At 42.8% G+C, this 25,597-nt stretch overlaps 1 protein-coding gene across 2 annotated transcripts in view; it reads right to left on the reverse strand.

The window, feature by feature from the left end:
- Positions 1-4,927: 4,927 nt before the first annotated feature.
- Positions 4,928-25,597, reverse strand: part of LOC115173724 (CMP-N-acetylneuraminate-beta-galactosamide-alpha-2,3-sialyltransferase 1) — a 50,390-nt gene continuing 29,720 nt past the window's right edge. For both annotated transcript variants that reach the window (XM_029732070.1, XM_029732069.1), the window contains exons 4-8: positions 22,516-22,709; positions 8,482-8,661; positions 6,778-6,823; positions 6,435-6,554; positions 4,928-5,564 (exon numbers count right to left, since the gene is read on the reverse strand). In XM_029732070.1, the coding sequence (XP_029587930.1) occupies positions 5,391-5,564; positions 6,435-6,554; positions 6,778-6,823; positions 8,482-8,661; positions 22,516-22,709 (714 nt within the window). In that variant the 3' untranslated portion in view covers positions 4,928-5,390. The remainder of the gene's footprint in view (positions 5,565-6,434; positions 6,555-6,777; positions 6,824-8,481; positions 8,662-22,515; positions 22,710-25,597) is intronic.

Here is a 25,597-nt window from a genome sequence, read left to right on the forward strand (position 1 = left end):
GTAAAGCAGAACCATTGGCAAATAAAACAGTTTATCCATTATCCACTAGGTGACAGTGTCCTCTAATGTACTGTTACATGACCTGTGTGTGTGTGTGTGTGTGTGTGTGTGTGTGTGTGTGTGTGTGTGTGTGTGTGTGTGTGTGTGTGTGTGTGTGTGTGTGCATATATGTTTAAAAAAACGTGGCACATGTTATCGTCACTGATATTCAGTTCATTGACCGTCAATAATTATACTCCTGGTCTCCTTTTTTAAACAAACACATCTTTATTCAAATGAAACATGTTACATGGTCTCAAAACTTGCAAAATAAATCATGGAAAGATCTCAATTGCATACTCCTCATGTCCTCTCTCCGCATCTCTCAGGGGAAGGACCTCTGGCTTTCTTATCCAATGGGTTTTGAGAAGGAAACAAGAAGAGAGGACGTGAGGAGTATGCAATTGAGATCCTTCCCACGGCTCAAAACCATTTATGGGGGGGGGGGGACTTTGTAGCAATGAAAATATCCATTGACTGGCAGAGTTGTCTCAAGGCACATAACACAAAAATACTGTTAAAAGTCATAATGTCCCAAAACATAAATAAATCACATAGGCATCCTTCAGCTTATCTCATGATACTTTAAATACAATAATGCAGGAATATCAATTATCTTACCATGTCATTTCTCCTGTGACAATTTTCTTTGTCAGCTTAAAGGTTAAATGAAAATAAACAAGAGAAAGAAATCTAAAATGTATTTGAAATGTATGAATGAGTGCAATAACATAAGATTCAAGCACCTCATGTGAAACTAAAGGTTGAGTGGTTCTGAATCTGACTGTCTTTAATGATATCACATTTAATAAACTTCAAACAAATATTCCCCTCAGTGCTAGGTCACTACAGTTTCCCATCATCGTTAAAGGTCTGGTGCATCTCTCTGTATCAGAGTCTGTATTTTGAGAAGTCCCTAACATCTGAAAAACCTGTAATAAAACATACTGTATTTGGTCATGAGTTATTGCAGCGCCTTGATGAGCAGCTACTTGTAATACTGTACATGTTAAATCATTTTTCAAAGAATATTGCACTGATTCCTCTCAAGAATATCATAGGCACTTTGGACCTGCTTAATTAGTAATATGAATATCATAGATAAGGCACTTATTTTAAAATGGATACATTGTCATTAGTCAGTCGTTTAGACCTTCTACTTTGTAGAATGATACATTGTGAGAGCTACCAGACATTGGTACTTTGAGCAGCAAAGATACCGTGATAATAAAGCAGTCTGCTAGTGGTTGTTGCACATTATTCCCTCATAGGATGGCCATTCAGTCAATGCCACACCTGGTAGCCAACTAAGATGGGAATACTGTATATACTTTAGAAGGGTAGCTCAATACAGAGATGACAGACGCTCCCACCAGCAGCCATCTGGAGAAGTTTGCCTCGGCCAGGGCTGCAGTGAGGCAACGAGCTAGAGACCTCTCTCCTCCTCATTGGACCTGACATCCCAGACAGGTGTCTGTGGTCTCAGGGAGGTGGTGGGGTGAGGGTGGGAGTGGCAAGGGGAAGGGGAGAAGTCACGTTTTGGATCAACACATTAGAGAAGGTCACTTCATTGGAAAAACACACTTAGGTTTTCTGGGTTTACTTCTATATATAAATTATGAGGTGGCTAAATGTGAATATGAAATTGTTTTGTTTCAGTCATCTGTATGAGTCAACCAGCATCAGCTCTGTATCAAAACCATACTCACATCAGAAAATGTAAATGTGGAAAATTGGGTAATATATGGTTGAGATGTTGCTCAATGAGATTACAACCTAAATTCACTCTCTCAAAAAGACAGCAGAAACTTTGTTGAATTCCCAATGTGTTATCACTATGCTTTCAACCATCTAAAAGCACAACCAAATTCCAATGGAAAAACAATGTCTGGTTTTTGGTTGAGTGGTCACCTACAGTGCTTTCAGAAAGTATTCACACCCCTTGACTATTTCCACATTTTGTTGTGTTACAAAGTGGGATTAAAATTGATTTAATTGTATTTTTTTTGTAAACGACCTATACATAATACTCTGTAATGTCAAAGTGGAAGAAAATGTCTAATATTTTTTTTAATTCATGGAAAATAAATCACTAATATATTTTCATTACATAAGTATTCAACCCCCTGAGTCAATACATGTTAGAATAACCTTTGGCAGCGATTACAGCTGTGAGTCTTTCTGGGTAAGTCTCTAAGGTTGCTGCAAACCTGGAGTGTACAATATTAGCCCATTATTCTTAAAACAATTCTTCAAGCTCTGTCAAGTTGATTGTTGATCATTGCTGGACAGCCATTTAAATGTTGCCATAGATTTTCAAGACGATTTAGGTCAAAACTAACTAGGCCACTCAGGAACATTCAATGTTATCTTGGTAAGTAACTCCAGTGTATATTTGGCCTTGCGTTTTAGGTTATTGTCTTGCTGAAAGGTAGATTTGTCTCCCAGTGTTTGTTGGAAAGCAGACTGAACCAGGTTTTCCACTAGGATTTTGCCTGTGCTTAGCTCTATTTCTTTTATTTTTATCCTAAAAAACTCTGAAGTCCTTGCCGATGAAAGCATACCCATAACATGATGCAGGCACCACCATGCTTGAAAATATGAGGAGTGGTACTCAGTGATGTACTGTGTTAGATTTTCCCAAACATAATGCTTTGTATTGAGGACAAAAAATACATTTCCTTGCCACATGTTTTGCAGTATTACTTTAGTGCTTTATTGCTAATAGGATGCATGTGTTTGAATATGTGTATTCTGTACAGCAGGGATCATCAACTACATTCAGCTACAGGCCAATTTTTCTTGAGCGCATGGTCAGGGGGCCTGAACATAATTACAAATAATTTGGAGACTGCAAATTGGCCGTAAGAAGCCCAAACAGATATATTTGACTAAAACGTCAATTCAAACCTTGCTTCCATTTGTATACGATCACATCTCTCTATTATGTGTGGGAAAACTTTCAAACAGATTTCCAAAATTAAAATCACTTGGAGCTGATTAGCTTATTTATTTTTTATTTACTTGGGGGGGCAAATAAAATCAGCTGCGGGCCAAAACATTCATATTAAACACCATTATTGCACACAGTGATAGTCCATGCAACTTATGTGACTTGTTAAGCACATTTTTACTCCTGAAGTTATTTAGCCTTGCCATGACAAAGGAGTTGATTACTTATTGACTCAAGACATTTCAACTTTTCATTTTTTATACATTTCTAAAAACATTATTCCACTTTGCCATTATGGGGTATTGTGTGTGGATCAGTGACACAAAATATAAATCATTTTAAATTCAGGCTGTAACAACAAAATGTGGAAAAAGTCAAGGGGTGAATACTTTCTGAAGGCACTGTACGTGTGTATCACTGCACCGAAGACCATTTAATAGCACAACAAATGGGAATACAATGTCAGATATTTAGTTTATTTATACAACTTAATGTGTTATCCCTGTTCTTCTAATAGCACAACCAAATTACATGGATTGCAGTTGAGAATATATTACATTAAAAGTACATGGTGCAAGTGATCAATGCCGTTTATTATAGACATTTATTATAAAAATTGTGAAGATCTCCACAGACCTGTGATCTTGAACATGCACTCTTTAATTGATAAGACATTTATAGTTACATTAGCGTCAAAATGTGGCCATGGATGTGTTACCCACTTGAATAAATACTGTTACATTAGTCTGTAAGAGCCTTACCTTTAGGCTACTGTATTACAAAAGTAACAAATAACCAGCATTTAAAGGAGATTAATCTACTGCTTGAATAGTTTAATATGTCCCACTGACTTAGTCGGGCTTTAATTCCATGAATAATTGTTATGCTGTCTGAGGCACTGCATCACACTGCTAGAGGCTTCACTACAGACCTGGGTTCGATCCCAGGCTGTATCACAACCGACCGTGATTGGGAGTCCCATAGGGCGGCACATAATTGGCCCAGCGTCATCTGGGTTAAGGGAGGGTTTGGCCGGGGGGGGCTTTACTTGGCTCATCTGGCTCTAGCGACTCCTTGTGGCAGGCTGACCTCGGTCGTCAGTTGAACAGTGTTTCCTCCAACACATGGATGCGGCTGGCTTCCGGGTTAAGAGGCCGGGTGTTATGAAGCGCTGTTTGGCGGGTCATGTTTCGGAGGACGCATGACTTGAACTTCGCCTCCTGAGTCCGTTGGGGAGTTGCAGCGATGAGACAAGATCGAATGAGAAAGAGGGGGCAAAATACCCCTCAAAAAAGTACAAAAAATCTAATAGTAATTAAGATGTTGGATTCACTTCTCCAACTCAACCAAAAATCAAACTTAAAGAATAGGACAAAATCAAATCAAACTGTAAATGGAATTTAAATAAAGTTGGATCTAGTCCTATTCTTTAACTTAGATTTTTGGTTAAGATGGAGACATGAATCCAACATACACAGTACATTATTAACTTTTAGATTACATTTAAAATCAACCAAAGCTTTAAACCCTATGCCTATATGTATGGTCTATTTTTAGTAGAATCCTGGGTTGAATTGAAACAATAGCTGTTGATGACTATATAGCCCTAAATAGCATCATTGATGGTATATGATTGATAAAGTATGGTTACATTTAATTTGCTTTGTTAAACCTACCCCTTGGAATGACTTCCGATAGCAAAGGTGAATCTATTTAGCTTGTACATTTTTAGATTTTAGTCATTTAGCAGACGCTGTTATCCAGAGCGACTTACAGTTAGTGCGTTCATCTTAAGAAAGCTAGGTGGGACAACCTCATATCACAGTCATAGTAAGTACATTTATCCTCAATGAAGTAGCTATCAGCAAAGTCAGAGCTAGTAAGGGGGAACAAAGTAAAGTGTGAGTGTTAGTTCACAAAATGCTTTTTTTGGGGGGGGGGGGGGGGTTGTCAGTGACATATCAAAGCTAAGCAGGGCTGGGCTGGGTTAAAACCCAGGAAGGGAGACCAAAGGGATAGCTATAGATAGCTGTAGAATTTTCCAGAAGGAGGTCCTGCCCAGCTATAGTTTCTTTCTCCTGATAGTGGATATAACACTGAAGATCTGACATTGTTTCAAAAGGTACAAATTCAACATATTTTATACAAGCTTTGTCTATGTTGAAAATTGTTTACAATGATGACAAAATCCTGTGGTTGAAATTTCACCCTCAAAACAACAGTTGATTACTTTTTGCAAATCCAATGAATTTTACACAGATTCCACGTCACAATACGTTGACAAATTACGTTGAAACAATGTTGATTCAACCAGTTTATGCCCAGTGGTTAACCACTGAGTCGACAGAATTTCATTTAAGAGGCTTGATGGTCTCAGGCCAGTTTACATCTCCAGACATCAGAAGCCTTTGAAAATCTTGATCTTGTGTTTGTCAGCCAGAAGCAGGGTAACGTTGTACTCATAGTCAGCATCATGCACCCCGGTGTGGCGGAATGCTCCTCCCTGGTGATTCTCTTCCCAGTAGTGGTGCCAGTTCCCGTACTGATCCGCTCCGAACCCGTACACACTCACCTAAATGATACAACACACCATTATACAGAGATACTCGTCCGCCCCAGATTTGGCCAGACTCTTCTATGTGACTTATATTCATATACTTATATGCTTTGGCCTAATGCCATGTGCCACAGAACTGATGAGGTGGAATGTTGCTGTACTGATTGATGCGTTGATATGATGTTCTGGTACTCTGACACATACAATTGATTTTGTAGAGCTAATTTCTTCATTTGCAGATTTTTCTGGTGAAACTTACAAAACATGCCTATTGATGATGTTTAACTCTAGATGACAGTATGCAGTTACAAGAAAAACGTCCTTATACAGTTACTAGAAAAACATCATTATACAGTTACTAGGATTTATTTTTCTTCTCTTCTAAATGACTCGGTTGAGCTCTATGTAACAACTATAGGACAACTATAGGACATTGGGATGCCGTCTGCATCACTTGGGGCAACTGTGGAGATTCCTGTTTTTCTAGAGTCAACCTCTTTTAGGTTCTAGAGAACACCTTTTTTTTCTAAGAGTGTAGCTCATGGCACGTGGTAATTGCCTGCATTTCACAGCTCCCGTGTAGATGCAGATAATAAGCATAACACTCGGCGCTCTGCCCCTCTTTCCCACCCAAAACGTGTTTGTTTGTAGAGCAGTGGCGGGTAGATAACACAGTGCTGCACAGCGTGTGGCCATTTCGCAGACGCAAGGGGTTACTTCATTTCCATCAGCGGTTTAATTGTTTGGGCACTTGGGACACTTTTTCCCGGCTTTAAACTCTGGAAAACCTCAGTGCGAACCCAACGCATGCTTTGCAGTCACAGAACACTCTCACAATGTACAGAACTTTGTCAGACAGACACAAAAGGAAGTGGGTGGGCTCACCTTATCACAGATGTGAATGGAAAACAATAGGCTGAGGAAGCCAGTGGAGGGATACCGGCCATGACTCTCCAGCCATGCGTCATAGACATATTTAAAGAAGGTCGGGCTGTATATCAACACCTGCAAAACATAACAACAGCTTTGACCTTGTGAGAAGTGAAAATACTTTCAATCTTGAACGTTATCAATCAATGAACCAACCAACCAATCACTAGCTCTTCAAAATCTGCATTATATTGTCTCCAGGTAAGGTAAACTAAAGCAGATCAACCCATAGGGCTTTGGTCAAAAGTAATACTCTACTATAGGGCGCCATTTTGGAAGTAGCCAAGGGTTCACTCACCCTGTTCTTGTTTGCCTTAATCCTGGACTGGACAGGAATGTACGTGCTGCAAGAAACAAAAGACGACATCATATAAGAAATATCAAACTATTATCACAGATAAAAGGGGAAACCCAAGAATCTTTGGTACTGTCAGTTTAAACCACCATCGCTGATAAAATTCACCTTATTTCTGACAGAGGCGCCGCCATCTTTGTTTACTTTGTGGTGGCCATCCGGTTGGCTATCAGCATTGGCTAACATTAGCCTACTGACTATGAGCTCCTCTAGACAAACTAGTAGCCTATACCAGTAATACGTTCAGTAAAAGGTTGTCACGTCTGGAAAAGAAACCCGATTTCAGGTTAGAAAATGTATGTTACAGTTCACAGTGTATTTGCGATACTGATACTGTTTTGGTTACGGTTTTGATACTTGTTTTTTTATGTTTGTGCTGGTATAGTAACAGTTTGCAAACAAAGTAATTGTCACATTATTGATGTTTTTACAGATGATCACAGTGACAGATACAGATGCAAACAGCAGGGGCTTGTTTCCCATCAAGGTCAAGGGTCATACGCTATTATGATGTGCTGGGTGTGAGGTCATATAACCAATATTGATTTGGGAATGATTTGATTTGTACTACAGGTATGCTATTCACCACCGGTAGGGTAGACTGTATGAAAAGAAAAGCTGCACAGTCTAGTTCAGATTAAATAAGTGCAATAGATATCAAAGTTTCGACAGCTATGCTGCCTTCATCAGGATTGAAGCTGTGCTGTGATATAACTAGAGCGCTAAGAATTATTGACCATCTGATCCATAACATTATTAGGCTACAGTTCAACCCTGATCCTCAGGGCTGGACTGGGACCAGAAATCGGCCCTGGCATTTCTAATACACTGGCCCATTTTTTTCTTTGAGGCCCCCAAACCAGTCCATTTTTTCCCCTCGAGGCCCCCACACTGGCCCAGTTCTTACTTGAGGCCACCATTATTACAGAGATAATGATAATTTTGTGCAGAAAACCCAAGTTAGACAGGCCCACTGGGCAAAGAAATGGGCCAGGCCACCCCTGCTGATACTCAAGATGCCAGTAAAGATTCCTACAGGCAGCTAAGCACTTCCACAACCTCCTCATTCTCCTCCTCCCCTTCCTCTTCCTCCTAACATCCCACTCATCCTCAGCAGTCATTAGATCATTAACACAGGAACATCACCATAAGGATGTAACTGTCAAAAGCGTTCCAGCTGAATCCATATTTATGACCCAGTTGAAGGAGAGTGTTACATTTCCACACGCTAAGAATCCACATGCTTAGAAGCTTAACTTGTGGTAATAATGAGATGATTAACTGAGATGACTCATGTAAGGTGTAATAATTGTCTAACACAGAGCTTGAGAACATCGACCTTGTGGCGCTGGAAGAGGTCTATATCAGTATGTGCCAACATGTGGATACTTGTGGTTATGACAAACAGCCCTGAAGGAGGTACCGGGTGCACTTTTACAAAGAATGTTTACACAGCATAAAGGATACCAGACCTCACGGGGATGAGAACGTTGTTTGCGGTTTCATCTTTCCATTCATTACAAACAACTCCACAGGCATTAACTACAGTTCGTATTGAAGGTTTGCTAAGGTGCGCTTACTACACTTTCTTAGGTGAACTTGATGAACGTGTAGTGGCTGTGTGGTGCGTGGTCATTGATCACTCACTGTTTGATGGAGCCTGTAGTCAAGGCACTGGTGATCCACTGCAAGTCCAGAGTCTTGAAGGGGATGAGCAGAAGACTGGTGGTGTTGTCCAGATCTATGGCGCTCTCTGGGTACATGACGTGATGCGTGGTCCGGCTCCCAACATCCTCCTCATAGCCAGAGGTAGGAGCCATGTTCATTCTGCAGGAACAGGGTTACGGTTAGAGTCAAAGTGGGTTGTCCTGCATTATAAAAACTGGGTGGTTCGAGCCCTGAATGCTGATTGGCTGACAGCCGTGGTATATCGTACCGCATACCACAGGTATGACAAAACATGTATTTTTTATTGTTCTAATTACGTTGGTAACCAGTTTATAATAGCAATAAGGCACCTCTGGGGTTTGAGGCATATGGCCAATATACCACGGCTAAGGGTGTACCTAAGAACAGCCCTTAGCCATGTACCCCACCCCCTCTGTGCCTTATTACTTGAATATAACATATGGATGACAATGCTTTCACATACTAATCAACATATCTGCTTTGTTGAAGGTGGGATGCCTGGAGGTACAAACGTGGAATTTGTATCTAAATGGCATTTCTGTCATTTGGAACTTGAATGTGGTGATGAACCAGAGGCTTACTGTATATCCTCAACATCAGGCTCTGGGATCAACCGTCTTCATGACATTCCTGTAAATATCTACTGAATACCCACATCCTAGTAGTGCCATGGCATGTGACACTTTGTGGAATTCCTGCTTCTCCACATCATACAGTTCATATTCGTGTCCCAGTTACAATGAGTGCATTGAGGGGAAAGCTATAGCTGTGATTCTGCCTGTTTAATTAATACAGTTAGTTTGTTCTTCCAAGGGGAGATCTTTGTGTGTGTGTGAGAGTTAAGTGAGTGTGGGGTGAGCAGTATAATCAATTTCAGCCAAGGACTTTCCTCCTAATTTACACACTGATAGTTGGTCTGGCTCCTCATTGAAAAACACAGCGCAGAAATCCAATCTAAAACTGGGCTTTTCACTCACAGATGTGAGGTGCATAGCTATCACTACATCTGTCGGGCTCCAGGATCCAACCTAATGAAGTTACTCGCTGAGGCTTTACCCCATCATACACGGGTCAGAAGTTGATTGATGTTTAATCCACCGCTGATCCAATGCTGTCAGCGTCTTATACTCCAGACAAGCTAATTATGTTTGAATAAAAGTACCTGGTGCATCTTTGACACCTGTGATATAGCAGCTCTCATAGAACCAGAATAAATAGGCTTTCTTTTTTTAAGTGTGAGGGGTTTTGCCAGTAAATATTTATCATTACATGAAAGGGGATGGGTACTATAATTTTACATTACCTTGGGCTATGCGCTTGGCAGTGGGTCAACGCTGTCAGCGTCTTATTATCCAGACAAGCTAATCATGTTTTAATAAAATATCCCGGTGCTTCCTTGACACCTGTGATATACCAGCTCTCATAGAACCAGAATAAATAGGTTTTTAACAAAAAAAAAGAGTTATGGATTTTGCTGGTAAATATTTATTTTCATTACATGGAACGGGATGGGTACTATAATTTTGAAGCAGAGCACATGCAACATGTTTTTCATTTGCGGTGTCGGGTCTGGCAATCGAGCGTTCATCTAAGTCACTGTAGTAGCAGCACATGGGCTCCATCCTAAATGGCAAGGTATTACCTGTATAGTGCACTACTTTTGACCAGGGCCCACAGGGGATGCAGGATGATATGAACTGTACATAATTCCTGTGCTTGTAAGCCTGTACTGCAGAGAAGGATTGTGTCAAAAGAAAAGCAATAAGTCTTGCGTCTCTTGTCCCAGTCTCTGCATAATTAAATCAGCAAGCATGCTGCTCCACAGCATGGGATGTTGTAGAAGATAAGTGCAGTAATACAGCTTTACATTGAGGAAAATGTGTACATTTACATTTGAGTTCATATCCAGAGTCACTTACAGGAGCAATTAGGGTTAAGTGCATTTCTCATCAACATATTTTTCACAAAGTCAGCGCAGAGATTCGTATCAGCAACCTTTTGGGTACTGGCCCAACTTTCTTAACCGCTAGGCTACCTGCCGCCCAGAGATGTACCAGAAAGCTCATCTCCTGTTTTTCCATGCTTCTGTGACAGCATGGCCAGCACCATTGAGGGCTATCTCTATTTAAAAGTAGTCAATGGGCACCTTCGAGCAGATACAGTGTGTTGCATTATGGGGATAAAAACTGTGCCTACACGTCAACTGCATGAACTTTACAAAAACCTTGTAAGCAAAGGTAATGCAGTTTTTTATTAAGTCGCCTTCAAGTCTCTGTAGTTGCTTCTCACAAACGGTACCATGCAGCCATTACCTGCATTGTGGGATGCACTATTTGTCAACCAATCATTAGGCTGCTTTTGGTTGACCCAAGCGAACATGGCCAAAAAAGTGACTGAAACAGGAACCAACATTGCCGTGATTCTAAAGCTACAGGGGATACAAATGAAAGTGATATGAGTCCTCTGTCTAACCAAATTAATTGTAACCTACTCACGTTGTTTTCTGTTTGTGAGTGTGTGTGATATAGGGGTATAGAGGGCTTGCAGTTGGCGCACGACACCGTCTGGCGGCCATGTTGGAAGACCACTGCATTACTTCTTCTGACAACAACAGCCGAGTTTCTGCCCCAAACTGCATGATAACAGTACCTAAAACTAGTTGATTCATCACCAAGGTCATTTTCTGTGGATATGTTTACAGATTCCCCGCAATCATGAAACACCATTGATGACACCAATGAGAGAAGACTCGAGAACTGTCAGAAAAGCAAGTAAACCTTTTTGCCTTTCAAGACCTGAACCCAGACAGCTGTCAGTACAGGGTCTGCTATGATCATTTCATAACTGGTAAGTCAAGTCTGATCGATTTCAAGTTTAGTTTATCTGTTATGCTAAACAGGTGTTAACACTAAATTAGCTAGCTAGATTGTAGTCTAGCTATTAGCATATGTCGAGCAATTTTCTTCACCATAAAATGGCACCTTTATAACAAATGACTGCATGCCTCGATCATCGCATTTGCAGACTAAGCCTACTATTCCTAATGTGATGAGCAGATTGGATAGTGATAATTTTGGCTATTAATAAGCGTGTAGTGGCAGAGGTTTATAGGCTATATCAGAGAGATTTCTTTCATTTGCACAGGAAAAATGTGGCCTTTGATAAACATTTGATGCAATTCTACTACATTTTATATGAATGGAGACATTAGCAGAATATTTTTTAATACGATGGTAGCCTAGTCCTACTCTACTGACACTGACAACAGATCAGTAAAAACGACCTCGTATTGAACGCAACCATGTCATCTAGCATATGACATTCATTTGACAAAAATTGGATCCATTCTAGCCATGACCATGAAAAGGGGAGGCTCAAATTATACAATATGACATCCATATAGCCTGGGGGACAAAACTCCAGTGGTTATTTTATATTCATATGATAACCCATTGATAATTTGTTGAGAGCTTTATTCATAAGAGGGAAAATGTATGGACATTACAGCATAGGACAAAGGCCTCCATAGGATAGGTCAACCTGCTGTGTTGACTATTGGTTGTTCCAGCCCAACAATCAAATCAAATCAAATCAAATCAAATCAAATTTATTTATATAGCCCTTCGTACATCAGCTGAAATCTCAAAGTGCTGTACAGAAACCCAGCCTAAAACCCCAAACAGCAAGCAATGCATGTGAAAGAAGCACGGTGGCTGGGAAAAACTCCCTAGGAAAAACTCCTGAGAAAGGCCAAAAACCTAGGAAGAAACCTAGAGAGGAACCAGGCTATGAGGGGTGGCCAGTCCTCTTCTGGCTGTGCCGGGTGGAGATTATAACAGAACATGGTCAAGATGTTAAAATGTTCGTAAATGACCAGCATGGTCAAATAATAATAATCATAGTAATTGTCGAGGGTGCAACAAGCACGTCCGGTGAACAGGTCAGGGTTCCGTAGCCGCAGGCAGAACAGTTGAAACTGGAGCAGCAGCATGGCCAGGTGGACTGGGGACAGCAAGGAGTCATCATGCCAGGTAGTCCTGAGGCATGGTCCTAGGGCTCAGGTCCTCCGAGAGAAAGAAAGAAAGAGAGAAAGAGAGAATTAGAGAGAGCATATTTACATTCACACAGGACACCGGATAAGACAAGAGAATACTCCAGATGTAACAGACTGCCCCTAGCCCCCCGACACATAAACTACTGCAGCATAAATACTGGAGGCTGAGACAGGAGGGATCAGAAGACACTGTGGCCCCATCCAATGATATCCCCGGACAGGGCCAAACAGGCAGGATATAACCCCACCCACTTTGCCAAAGCACAGCCCCCACACCACTAGAGGGATATCTACAACCACCAACTTACCGTCCGAAGACAAGGCCGAGTATAGCCCACAAAGATCTCCGCCACGGCACAACCCAAGGGGGGGCGCCAACCCAGACAGGAAGACCACGTCAGTGGCTCAACCTACTCAAGTGACGCACCCCTCCCATGGACGGCATGGAAGAACACCAGTAAGTCAGTGACTCAGCCCCTGTAAAAGGGTTAGAGGCAGAGAATCCCAGTGGGAAGAGGGGAACCGACAAGGCAGAGACAGCAAGGGCGGTTCGTTGCTCCAGCCTTTCCGTTAACCTTCACACTCCTGGGCCAGACTATACTTAATCATAGGACCTACTGAAGAGATAAGTCTTCAGTAAAGACTTAAAGGTTGAGACTGAGTCTGCGTCTCTCACATGGGTAGGCAGACCATTCCATAAAAATGGAGCTCTATAGGAGAAAGCCCTACCTCCAGCCGTTTGCTTAGAAATTCTAGGGACAATTAGGAGGCCTGCGTCTTGTGACCGTAGCGTACGTGTAGGTATGTACGGCAGGACCAAATCGGAAAGATAGGTAGGAGCAAGCCCATGTAATGCTTTGTAGGTTAGCAGTAAAACCTTGAAATCAGCCCTTGCCTTAACAGGAAGCCAGTGTAGGGAGGCTAGCACTGGAGTAATATGATCAAATTTTTTGGTTCTAGTCAGGATTCTAGCAGCCGTATTTAGCACTAACTGAAGTTTGTTTAGTGCTTTATCCGGGTAGCCGGAAAGTAGAGCATTGCAGTAGTCGAGCCTAGAAGTAACAAAAGCATGGATTCATTTTTCTGCGTCATTTTTGGACAGAAAGTTTCTGATTTTTGCAATGTTACGTAGATGGAAAAAAGCTGTCCTTGAAGCAGTCTTGATATGTTCTTCAAAAGAGAGATCAGGGTCCAGAGTAACGCCGAGGTCCTTCACAGTTTTATTTGAGACGACTGTACAACCATCCAGATTAATTGTCAGATTCAACAGAAGATCTCTTTGTTTCTTGGGACCTAGGACAAGCATCTCTGTTTTGTCCGAGTTTAAAAGTAGAAAATTTGCAGCCATCCACTTCCTTATGTCTGAAACACAGGCTTCTAGCGAGGGCAATTTTGGGGCTTCACCATGTTTCATTGAAATGTACAGCTGTGTGTCGTCCGCATAGCAGTGAAATTTAACATTATGTTTTCGAATGACATCCCCAAGAGGTAAAATATATAGTGAAAACAATAGTGGTCCTAGAACGGAACCTTGAGGAACACCGAAATTTACAATTGATTTGTCAGAGGACGAACCATTCACAGAGACAAACTGATATCTTTCCGACAGATAAGATCTAAACCAGGCCAGAACTTGTCCATGTAGACCAATTTGGGTTTCCAATCTCTCCAAAAGAATGTGGTGATCGATGGTATCAAAAGCGGCACTAAGATCTAGGAGCATGAGGACAGATGCAGAGCCTCGGTCTGACGTCATTAAAAGGTCATTTACCACCTTCACAAGTGCAGTCTCAGTGCTATGATGGTGTCTAAAACCAGACTGAAGCGTTTCGTATACATTGTTTGTCTTCAGGAAGGCAGTGAGTTGCTGCGCAACAACTTTTTCTAAAATTTTTGAGAGGAATGGAAGATTCGATATAGGCCGATAGTTTTTTATAATTTCTGGGTCAAGATTCGGCTTTTTCAAGAGAGGCTTTATTACTGCCACTTTTAGTGAGCTTGGTACACATCCGGTGGATAGAGAGCCGTTTATTATGTTCAACATAGGAGGGCCAAGCACAGGAAGCAGCTCTTTCAGTAGTTTAGTTGGAATAGGGTCCAGTATGCAGCTTGAGGGTTTGGAGGCCATGATTATTTTCATCATTATGTCAAGAGATATAGTACTAAAACACTTTAGTATCTCCCTTGATCCTAGGTCCTGGCAGAGTTGTGCAGACTCAGGACAATGGAGCCCTGGAGGAATACCCAGATTTAAAGAGGAGTCCGTAATTTGCTTTCTAATGATCATGATCTTTTCCTCAAAGAAGTTCATAAATTTATTACTGCTGAAGTGAAAGCCATCCTCCATTTGCAAATGCTGCTTTTTAGTTAGCTTTGCGACAGTGTCAAAAATAAATTTCGGATTGTTCTTATTTTCCTCAATTAAGTTGGAAAAATAGGATGATCGTGCAGCAGTGAGGGCTCTTCGATACTGCACGGTACTGTCTTTCCAAGCTAGTCGGAAGACTTCCAGTTTAGTGTGGCGCCATTTCCGTTCCAATTTTCTGGAAGCTTGCTTCAGAGCTCGTGTATTTTCTGTATACCAGGGAGCTAGTTTCTTATGACAGATGTTTTTAATTTTTAGGGGTGCAACTGCATCTAGGGTATTGCGCAAGGTTAAATTGAGTTCCTCGGTTAGGTGGTTAACTGATTCTTGTCCTCTGACGTCCTTGGGTAGGCAGAGGGAGTCTGGAAGGGCATCAAGGAATCTTTGGGTTGTCTGAGAATTTATAGCACGACTTTTAATCTTCCTTGGTTGGGGTCTGAGCAGATTATTTGTTGCAATTGTAAACGCAATAAAATGGTGGTCCGATAATCCAGGATTATGAGGAAAAACATTAAGATCCACAACATTTATTCCATGGGACAAAACTAGGTCCAGAGTATGACTGTGGCAGTGAGTAGGTCCAGAGACATGTTGGACAAAACCCACTGAGTCGATGATGGCTCCGAAAGCCTTTTGGAGTGGGTCTGTGGACTTTTCCATGTGAATGTTAAAGTCACCAAAAATTAGAATATTATCTGCTATGACTACAAGATCCGATAGGAATTCAGGGAACTCAGTAAGGAACACTGCATATGGCCCAGGAGGCCTGTAAACAGTAGCTATAAAAAGTGATTGAGTAGGCTGCATAGATTTCATGACTAGAAGCTCAAAAGACGAAAACGTCATTTTTTATTTTTTTTTGTAAATTGAAATTTGCTATCGTAAATGTTAGCAACACCTCCGCCTTTGCCGGATGCACGGGGGGTATGGTCACTAGTGTAACCAGGGGGTGAGGCCTCATTTAACACAGCAAATTCATCAGGCTTAAGCCATGTTTCAGTCAGGCCAATCACATCAAGATTATGATCAGTGATTAGTTCATTGACTATAACTGCCTTGGAAGTGAGGGATCTAACATTAAGTAACCCAATTTTGAGATGTGAAGTATCACAATCTCTTTCAATAATGGCAGGAATGGAGGAGGTCTTTATACTAGTAAGATTACTGAAGCGAACACCGCCATTTTTAATTTTGCCCAACCTAGATCGAGGCACAGACACGGTCTCAATGGGGAAAGCTGAGCTGACTACGCTAACTGTGCTAGTGGCAGACTCCACTAAGCTGGCAGGCTGGCTAACAGCCTGTTGCCTGGCCTGCACCCTATTTCATTGTGGAGCTAGAGGAGTTAGAGCCCTGTCTATGTTCGTAGATAAGATGAGAGCACCCCTCCAGCTAGGATGGAGTCCGTCACTCCTCAGCAGGCCAGGCTTGGTCCTGTTTGTGGGTGAATCCCAGAAAGAGGGCCAGTTATCTACAAATTCTATCTTTTGGGAGGGGCAGAAAACAGTTTTCATCCAGCGATTGAGTTGTGAGACTCTGCTGTAGAGCTCATCACTCCCCCTAACTGGGAGGGGGCCAGAGACAATTAATCGATGCCGACACATCTTTCTAGCTGATTTACATGCTGAAGCTATGTTGCGCTTGGTGACCTCTGACTGTTTCATCCTAACATCGTTGGTGCCGACGTGGATAACAATATCTCTATACTCTCTACACTCGCCAGTTTTAGCTTTAGCCAGCACCGTCTTTAGATTAGCCTTAACGTCGGTAGCCCTGCCCCCTGGTAAACAGTGTATGATCGCTGGATGATTAGTTTTAAGTCTAATACTGTGGGTAATGGAGTCGCCAATGACTAGGGTTTTCAATTTGTCAGAGCTAATGGTGGGAGCCGTCGGCGTCTCAGACCCCACAACGGGAGGAGCAGAGACCAGAGAAGTCTCGGCCTCCGACTCCGACTCGCTTAACGGGGAGAACCGGTTGAAAGTTTCTGTCGGCTGAATAAGCAACACCGGTTGAGCATTCCTACAGCGTTTCCCTCCAGACGCCATGAGAAAGATGTCCGGCTGCGGGGACCGTGCGAGGGGGTTTATACTAACGTTACTATCTGTACTTGCTGGTGGCACAGACGCTGTTTCATCCTTTCCTACACTGAAATGACCCTTGCCTAACGATTGCGTCTGAAGCTGGGCTTGCAGCACAGCTATCCTTGCCGTAAGGCGATCGTTCTCCTGTATATTATGAGTACAACGACTGCAATTAGAAGGCATCATGTTAATGTTACTTAGCTTCGGCTGTTTGAATTCCTGACGAACCATGTCCAGATAAAACCTCCGGGGTAGGAAAGTTGAATGAAAAAAAAGTTGAGTGAGGGAAAAAGTAAAAATATACGGTAATTAAAAAGTAAAAACCGTCAGGTAGCAAAGTAAAAACGGCAACAAAAACGCACAGCAGCGTAAACAAGTCTGCAAAGATTTAATCTTTACATGACACTAAAACACCTGAATGAAATGAACAACCAAACAATGAACAGCCCTGATGGTATAAGTAACCTAAAGAAGTGCTATTCAAACAGGTGTGCTTTTCATTTGTTTATGTACTACTGTAGGTTCACCAGCTGACCTCTATCAAGACACCCATGTCGACTGGATTCCCAATGTGAAGATGAGCAATGCTGCAGCAGCATCAGTTTCTACAATCTAGCTATACTTTGTCCTTTTCCAGATATGTAAGGAGACATTCCTTAGTCATATGAGATGGTTGTCATATGCTGTGCTTTGGCCAAACAATGATTCTGTTGTGCAATTTGAGTAGAGAGCACCTTGCATTTTGATACATTGAATCAGATGTGTTAGTGCTGGGCTGGAACAGAAGCCTGCACACCCAGCAGGGTTGGCCTGCTCCAGTTGTAATAGGTTTAAACATTGTGTGTGACTTTTAAACTGTATTTCTGTTCACAACATGTGCTAACATAGGTACATATATAATCCATGGTATACAAGGATGTACCGTTATTCTCTTGGAACCTCTTCATCTGCAGACAGGGTTTCACAGCTCTCTGTACCTGAGAACAGAAAACATTCTAAAGAAACAGGCTGCATTATACTCAAATTAGACAGCACTGAATATTATGTTACTATATCTCTCTGTCCTAAGTTTTTGCTCGCTATTGACTAGAACTTGAGAATATTTTCAAAAATGTCCTCCCGCAAAAGGTACCTTCCCTATCCAGAGTAGCCTACTCTCCCTTCTCTGACAGCTTGAATTGATAGCTAATTATTTCACCCTCTTCCATGGCTGTTAGCTAGCTACAAATGAATTTAGTTAAAACGATAAATACATCAAGATAACTAGCTAACTAGCTAATATGAAGTTAGCAAGCTGGTGATATTTAATTAACTTAGCTAGCTATACAGTTTGCTAAATAGCGAACATTACATTAACAGCTAATTTGAGTCAGACTGCACATTTAAGTTTCTGTAGCGAGCTAGCTAAAAACAACCATTTTCAAAAAATATTTACTTACTTGAATAGGTTCTCACACTGCCGTTTTCTGGGTCCTTAGAAAAACGAAATAATGGGAAATCTTCCCAAAGTTTGATGGTAGCAAAATTCAGCCAGCCATGTCGACAATTGGAGAACTTACTGTCAACTGTGTTTATTTTCAACGAAATTAACATGTACAAATATTTGTATGAACATAACAAGATTCAACAACTGAGACATAAACTGAACAAGTTCCACAGACATGTGACTAACAGAAATTGAATAATGTGTCCCTGAACAAAGGGGGGGTCAAAATCAAAAGTAACAGTCAGTATCTGGTGTGGCCACCAGCTACATTAAGTACTGCAGTGCATCTCCTCCTCATGGACTGCACCAGATTTGCCAGTTCTTGCTGTGAGATGTTACCGCATTCTTCCACCAAGGCACCACCAAGTTCCTGGACATTTCTGGAGGGAATGGCCTTAGCCCTCACCCTCCGATTCAACAGGTCCCAGATGTGCTCAATGGGATTGACATCCAGGCACGTCGCTTGCCATGGCAAAACACTGACATTCCTGTCTTGCAGGAAATCACGCACAGAACGAGCAGTATGGGTCGTGGCATTGTCATGCTGGAAGGTCATGTCAGGATGAGCCTGCAGGAAGGGTACCACATGAGGGAGGAGGATGTCTTCCCTGTAATGCACAGTGTTGAGATTGCCTGCAATGACAACAAGCTCAGAACGATGATGCTGTGACACACCACCCCAGACCATGACGGATCCTCCACCTCCAAATCAATCCCGCTCCAGAGTACAGGCCTCGGTGTAACGCTCATTCCTTCGATGATAAACGCAAATCTGACCATTACCCCTGGTGAGACAAAACTGCGACTCGTCAGTGAAGAGCACTTTTTGCCAGTCCTGTCTGGTCCAGCGACGGTGGGTTTGTGCCCATAGGCGACGTTGTTGCCGGTGATGTCTGGTGAGGACCTGCCTTACAACAGGCCTACAAGCCCTCAGTCCAGCCTCTCTCAGCCTATTGCGGACAGTCTGAGCACTGATGGAGGGATTGTGCGTTCCTGGTGTAACTCGGGCAGTTGTTGTTGCCATCCTGTACCTGTCCCGCAGGTGTGATGTTCGGATGTACCAATCCTGTGCAGGTGTTGTTACACGTGGTCTGCCACTGCGAGGACGATCAGCTGTCCGTCCTGTCCCCCTGTAGCGCTGTCTTAGGCGTCTCACAGTGCGGACATTGCAATTTATTGCCCTGGCCACATCTGCAGTCCTTATGCCTCCTTGCAGCATGCCTAAGGCACGTTCATGCAGATGAGCAGGGACCCTGGGCATCATTCTTTTGGTGTTTTTCAGAGTCAGTAGAAAGGCCTCTTTAGTGTCCTAAGTTTCATAACTGTTACCTTTATTGCCTACCATCTGTAAGCTGTTAGTGTCTTAACGACCATTCCACAGAAGCATGTTCATCAATTGTTTATGGTTCATTGAACAAGCATGGGAAACAGTGTTTAAACCCTTTTACAATGATCTGTGAAGTTAATTTGATTTTTACGAATTATCTTTGAAAGACAGGGTCCTGAAAAAGGGATGTTTATTTTTTTTGCTGAGATTACATACACACACACAAAAGTATGTGGACAACCCTTGAAGTTATTGGATTTGGCTATTTCAGCCACACTCGTTGCTGACAGGTGTATAAAATCGAGCACACAGCCATGGAATCTGCATAGACAGATAACATTGGCAAAAGAATGGCCTGTACTGAAGAGCTCAGTGACTTTCAATATGGCACCTTCAGAGGATGCCACCTTTCCAACAAGTCAGTTTGTCATATTTCTGCCCTGCTGGAGTTTCCCCGGTCAACTCTAAGCACTGTTATTGTGAAGTGGAAACGTCTAGGAGCAACAACTGCTCAGCCGCGAAGTGGTAGGCCAAACAAGCTCACAGAACGAGACCGCCTAGTGCTGAAGCACGTAACGCCTTAAAAATCGCCTGTCCTCGGTTGTAACACTCACTACAGAGTTCCAAACTGCCTCGAAGCAACATTAGTACAATAATTGTTCGTCGGGAGCTTCATGAAATGGGTTTCCATGGCTGAGCAGCCGCAAACAAGCCTAAGATCACCATGCACAATGCCAAGCGTTAGTTGGAATGGTGTAAAGCTCGCTGCCATTGGACTCTGGAGCAGTGGAAACTCGTTCTCTGGAGTGATGAATCACCCTTTGACGGATGCCAGGTGAACGCTACCAGCCCCAATGCATAGTGCTAACCTTAAAGTTTGGTGGAGGAGGAATAATGGTCTGGGGCTGTTTTTCATGGTTCGGGCTAGGCCCCTTAGTTCCAGTGAAGGAAAATCCTAACGCTGCAGCATAGAATGTCATTACATTCTAGACGAACTTTGTGGTAACAGTTTGGGGAAGGCCCTTTCCTGTTTCAGCATGACAATGCCCCCATGCACAAAGCGACGTCCATATAGGAATGGTTTGTTGAGATCGGTGTGGAAGAACTTGACTGGCCTCCACAGAGCCCTGACCTCAACCCCATCGAACAACTTTGGGATGAATTGGAACGCCGACTGCAAGCCAGATCTAAATCGCCCAACATCAGTGCCCAACCTCACTAATGCTCTTGTGGCTGAATGGAAGCAAGTCCCCGCAGCAATGTTCCAACATCTAGTGGAAAGCCTTCCCAGGAGAGGGGAGGCTGTTATAGCAGCAAAGGAGGGGACCAACTCTATATTAATGACCATGATTTTGGAATAAGGAGGAGCAGGTGTACACATACACTACATGACCAAAGGTATGTTGACACTACCAAGTTGATCTGAGCCTTGCTGTTGGAAAATCTCCAGTGTTCAATGTTCGGCTGTCGCAGATGCACCTCCCCCGGTTTCACTCTCCGACCTTCGTCTACAGTCGGCTTCATTAGCCTTACTGCTCTAACCCTATTTCTTCTTCTCAGAGTATTGGCAGGTCCCTCTAAGATTCTGTAATTCTGCGATCGCATATAATGTGAGGGCTTGCAAATTTGACCAATCACTGCACTATTTCAGCATAAAACAGTCAAATCATCTCCGGTATCGCATTAAACTGACCCATCAACGTCGTACAAAAAGAGGGCTTGCAATTTAAACCAATCACTGCACATTTTCCGCAAAATATGGTTCAATCAAGCCACACAAACAAACTTTTTCCCTCAGCATATTTTCACAACAAATTGGCCAAAATCATTACATATTGCCATGTAAAAATCTAACATTTTTGCCCTCAAATATAAAAAAAATCTGAGCAAAATCCTGGAGGGACTAATTAGCACTAACCCTACCCCCATCTATGTGCTAGAGTGTGTATAGTCTGAACACATAAAACCAAGGGTGATTAACTGCCACCTGCAGTTAAGGAAAGTTTTCTCAGCAGTCAATTTCATTAGCTGACCCCTTCTGCTGACCTGGATGGAATTCTGTGATCCTTCCTTAACCTATATCATGTCCCACCCAGCTGACTACTACAAAATAGCGAAAGCCCTAAATCCCATGGCACATCATGCTGAAACAGGTTTTGTGGCCAAGTGGCTTTGACTTCTATGAGACAAACTGACATGGGAACAACAGGTAGGGCAGCTGACAGGTGTGACATGAAGGGAGGAACGGTCTATGCTAGGGTGAAATCATATTGACGTCAAACCAAATGGGGCGTCTACACCTACATGTCACAATGATCAGATCACAGTATAATTAAACAGGTGAGATGATATTCATAGCCTATACAAGCACCTTGATGGAACAAACTTGTGTTTGTTCCAATATAACCTTTCATGAGCTATTGTGATGATAATTGTAAGCTATAAACGCCTTGATAGAACAAAACCGTTTGTATCCTGGCTCAGGTGTAATCTTATCAAAGGTAGGGGTGGGAATCAAGAAACTGGACTTCAATGATTACACTTGTAAAATACATCAAAGCCTAGATATTGGTCAGGCATGAACGCTATACAGAACAAAATCACTCTTATCTGGCTTTGTAGTTCCATTCCTAACATATGTAACTCCTAAACCAGAAAACAAGCTTGATGAGTCACCTTATGATGACATCACTGGAGTCGATGAGGGCTCCGTAGTGGGAGCCCTTGAGGTTCCCAGAGTTCCCCACCACAGCACAGGTCCTACAGCGCTCAGGGCCCGCATCCATGTAAAGGTCAGCATCAGGGATGACCTGGAACAACTTCTCCACCACCTCGCTGAAGTTGGCTGGCTCTTGCTCTGCCTGCAACCACTGGAGAGAGAGGGAGACCTTCAAGCCTTTCAGCTCGGTCTTTAGCCACTCGGGACAGAGCAGAGACAGTAGAGGTAGGGACACAGCAGAGACAGGGAAGAGGTAGATACACAGCAGAGACAGGCCAGCCAGCACATAATTATCTGAGAACCATATGTTTCTTAGAGCTTGGTGAGAGAATGATTGTCATATGGTTATTTTGCATACAACCTTCCCATAACGTTTCCTACAGGTTTCTTCATAGTTCTATTTAAAGCAGGTTTTCAAAACATTAGTAATGTTTAAAGAACATTCTAAGGATTTTATTTAAAAACATACTTTCAGTTCTCAGCATAAAAAAACCTCTATCTTGTTAAAGGGACACTTTTGGATTTCGGCAATGAGGCCCTTTATCTACTTCCCCAGAGTCAGATGAACTTAAAGATACCATTGTTATGTCTGCGTGCAGTTTGAAGTTGCTAAGTAGCATTAGCGCAATTGCTATCTAGCGTTAACACAATGACTGGAAGTCGGCTAAGTTAGTATTGGCTTTCAAAACAGTTATTTATCCCGGAAAAAGGGAGTGGTTTTGGGAGTAAATCCCGGTAAATCTCAGTAACCGGGTTCCCACCATTCAACCCTAGCACACACCAAGACACTTTTTTTAACAGAGCCAGTAGATGGACCAAGACAGTTCTCATCAAGCCTCACCTATGAGTAACAGGAGGTTACCTTCTAGTTAATATTCCATCTACTCTTACATCTAATTGGTCAAGGTGAATGTGATAACCTCATCTCCATAGAACCCTCTCAGGGCATGCGATCCTGTCACGTCTCAGGGCATGTGATACTTCCACCTCCAACGTGTATCTCCTGATTTAATTTAATAGAGTCACGATGGTGGCAGCCACTGGTAATAGCCCCAGGATCAATTCTAATTTACAAGAAAGTGTTCCTAACTGGCTTCTAAGAAGGGTGAATGGACTTTTGATGTTTGAATTAAAACGAACAACGGCGTACAATTTGACTGTTAGAAGTTGTAACCGGGCTGTTCCTAAGTGATCGGCAGCTCATTCTTCATTGTACATGACCTTGCTTTAGAAAAACCAAGAATAAACTGACAAACTGTGATGCAGGGTTGAGGCAAGAATAATTTAGAGCTCAATATACCATCGGCCTACGCTTTGAACTCAATATGGCCACGGATTAGGTTCAAAAATAGAATATCTCTCGTCTCTGAAATACTGAGAAACAGGGAGTGTAACGTTTTTTTCTCAGTTTATTGGATCTAGACTTCTCTAGTAGTGTTGAATGGTATTCATTAAGTAGTCATTCAGTTCTATCTGGTGGAATCTTAGAAATTAGCCACCTCAAAGTATAGCTGACTAGGAGATGGTATCGTTCATGGGCATTGGTACGCACAGTATCATTAATAACCTCGTCATGGACACAAGGTTTTCTTCCTTATCCTGATTATCATTAGGACGGTTAGCCTGATGTGACTGAACCAAACTCACCTGTGTGGTTATTCACCTGTAAGTCTCAGAACCTGACATCACCTGTACGTGTCATCAGCCAGCAGACTGTTCCTCCAGGTCATCAGAGGGTGGACTAATCCAAACTCTCTAACCCTTGCTTCATGTCCACATCCCGGTTAAACCCTAACCCTCAACCCTAAACCTAGCTTCATGTCCACATCCCAGTTTAACCCTAACCTCAACCCTAACTTCATGTCCACATCCTGGTTCAGCCCTAACCTCATGTCCACATCCTGGTTCAGCCCTAACCCTAGCTTCATGTCCACATCCTGGTTCAGCCCTAACCCTAGCTTCATGTCCACATCCTGGTTCAACCCTAACCCTAGCTTCAAGTCCACATCCCAATTCAACCCTAACACAACCCCAACAACCCCAAGCCTAGCCTCATGTCCACATCTTGGTTCAGCCCTAACCCAGGCTTCATGTCCACATCCTGGTTCAGCCCTAACCCTAGCTTCATGTCCACATCCTGGTTCAGCCCTAACCCTAGCTTCATCTCCACATCCTGGTTCAGCCCTAATCCTAGCTTCATGTCCACATCCTGGTTTAGCCCTAAACCTAGCTTCATGTCTACATCCTGGTTCAGCCCTAAACCTAGCTTCATGTCCACATCCTGGTTTAGCCCTAACCCTAGCTTCATGTCCACATCCTGGTTCAGCCCTAACTCTAGCTTCATGCCCACATCCTGGTTCAGCCCTAATCCTAGCTTCATGTCCACATCCTGGTTTAGCCCTAATCCTAGCTTCATGTCCACATCCCAGTTCAAGCCTAACCCTAGCTTCATGTCCACATCCTGGTTCAGCCCTAAGCCTAGCTTCATGTCCACATCCTGGTTCAACTCTAACTCTAGCTTCAAGTCCACATCCCAATTCAACCCTAACACAACCCCAACAACCCCAAGCCTAGCCTCATGTCCACATCTTGGTTCAGCCCTAACCCAGGCTTCATGTCCACATCCTGGTTCAGCCCTAACCCTAGCTTCATGTCCACATCCTGGTCCAGCCCTAAACCTAGCTTCATGTCCACATCCTGGTTCAGCCCTAAGCCTAGCTTCATGTCCACATCCTGGTTTAGCCCTAAACCTAGCTTCATGTCTACATCCTGGTTCAGCCCTAAGCCTAGCTTCATGTCCATATCCTGGTTTAGCCCTAACCCTAGCTTCATGTCAACATCCTGGTTCAGCCCTAACCCTAGCTTCATGTCCACATCCTGGTTCAGCCCTAACCCTAGCTTTATGTCCACATCCTGGTTCAGCCCTAACCCTAGCTTCATGTCCACATCCTGGTTCAGCCCTAACCCTAGCTTCATGTCCACATCCTGGTTCAGCCCTAACCCTAGCTTTATGTCCACATCCTGGTTCAGCCCTAACCC

The sequence above is a fragment of the Salmo trutta genome, chromosome 34 (assembly GCF_901001165.1).
Source record: "Salmo trutta chromosome 34, fSalTru1.1, whole genome shotgun sequence".
Lineage (NCBI taxonomy): Eukaryota > Metazoa > Chordata > Actinopteri > Salmoniformes > Salmonidae > Salmo > Salmo trutta.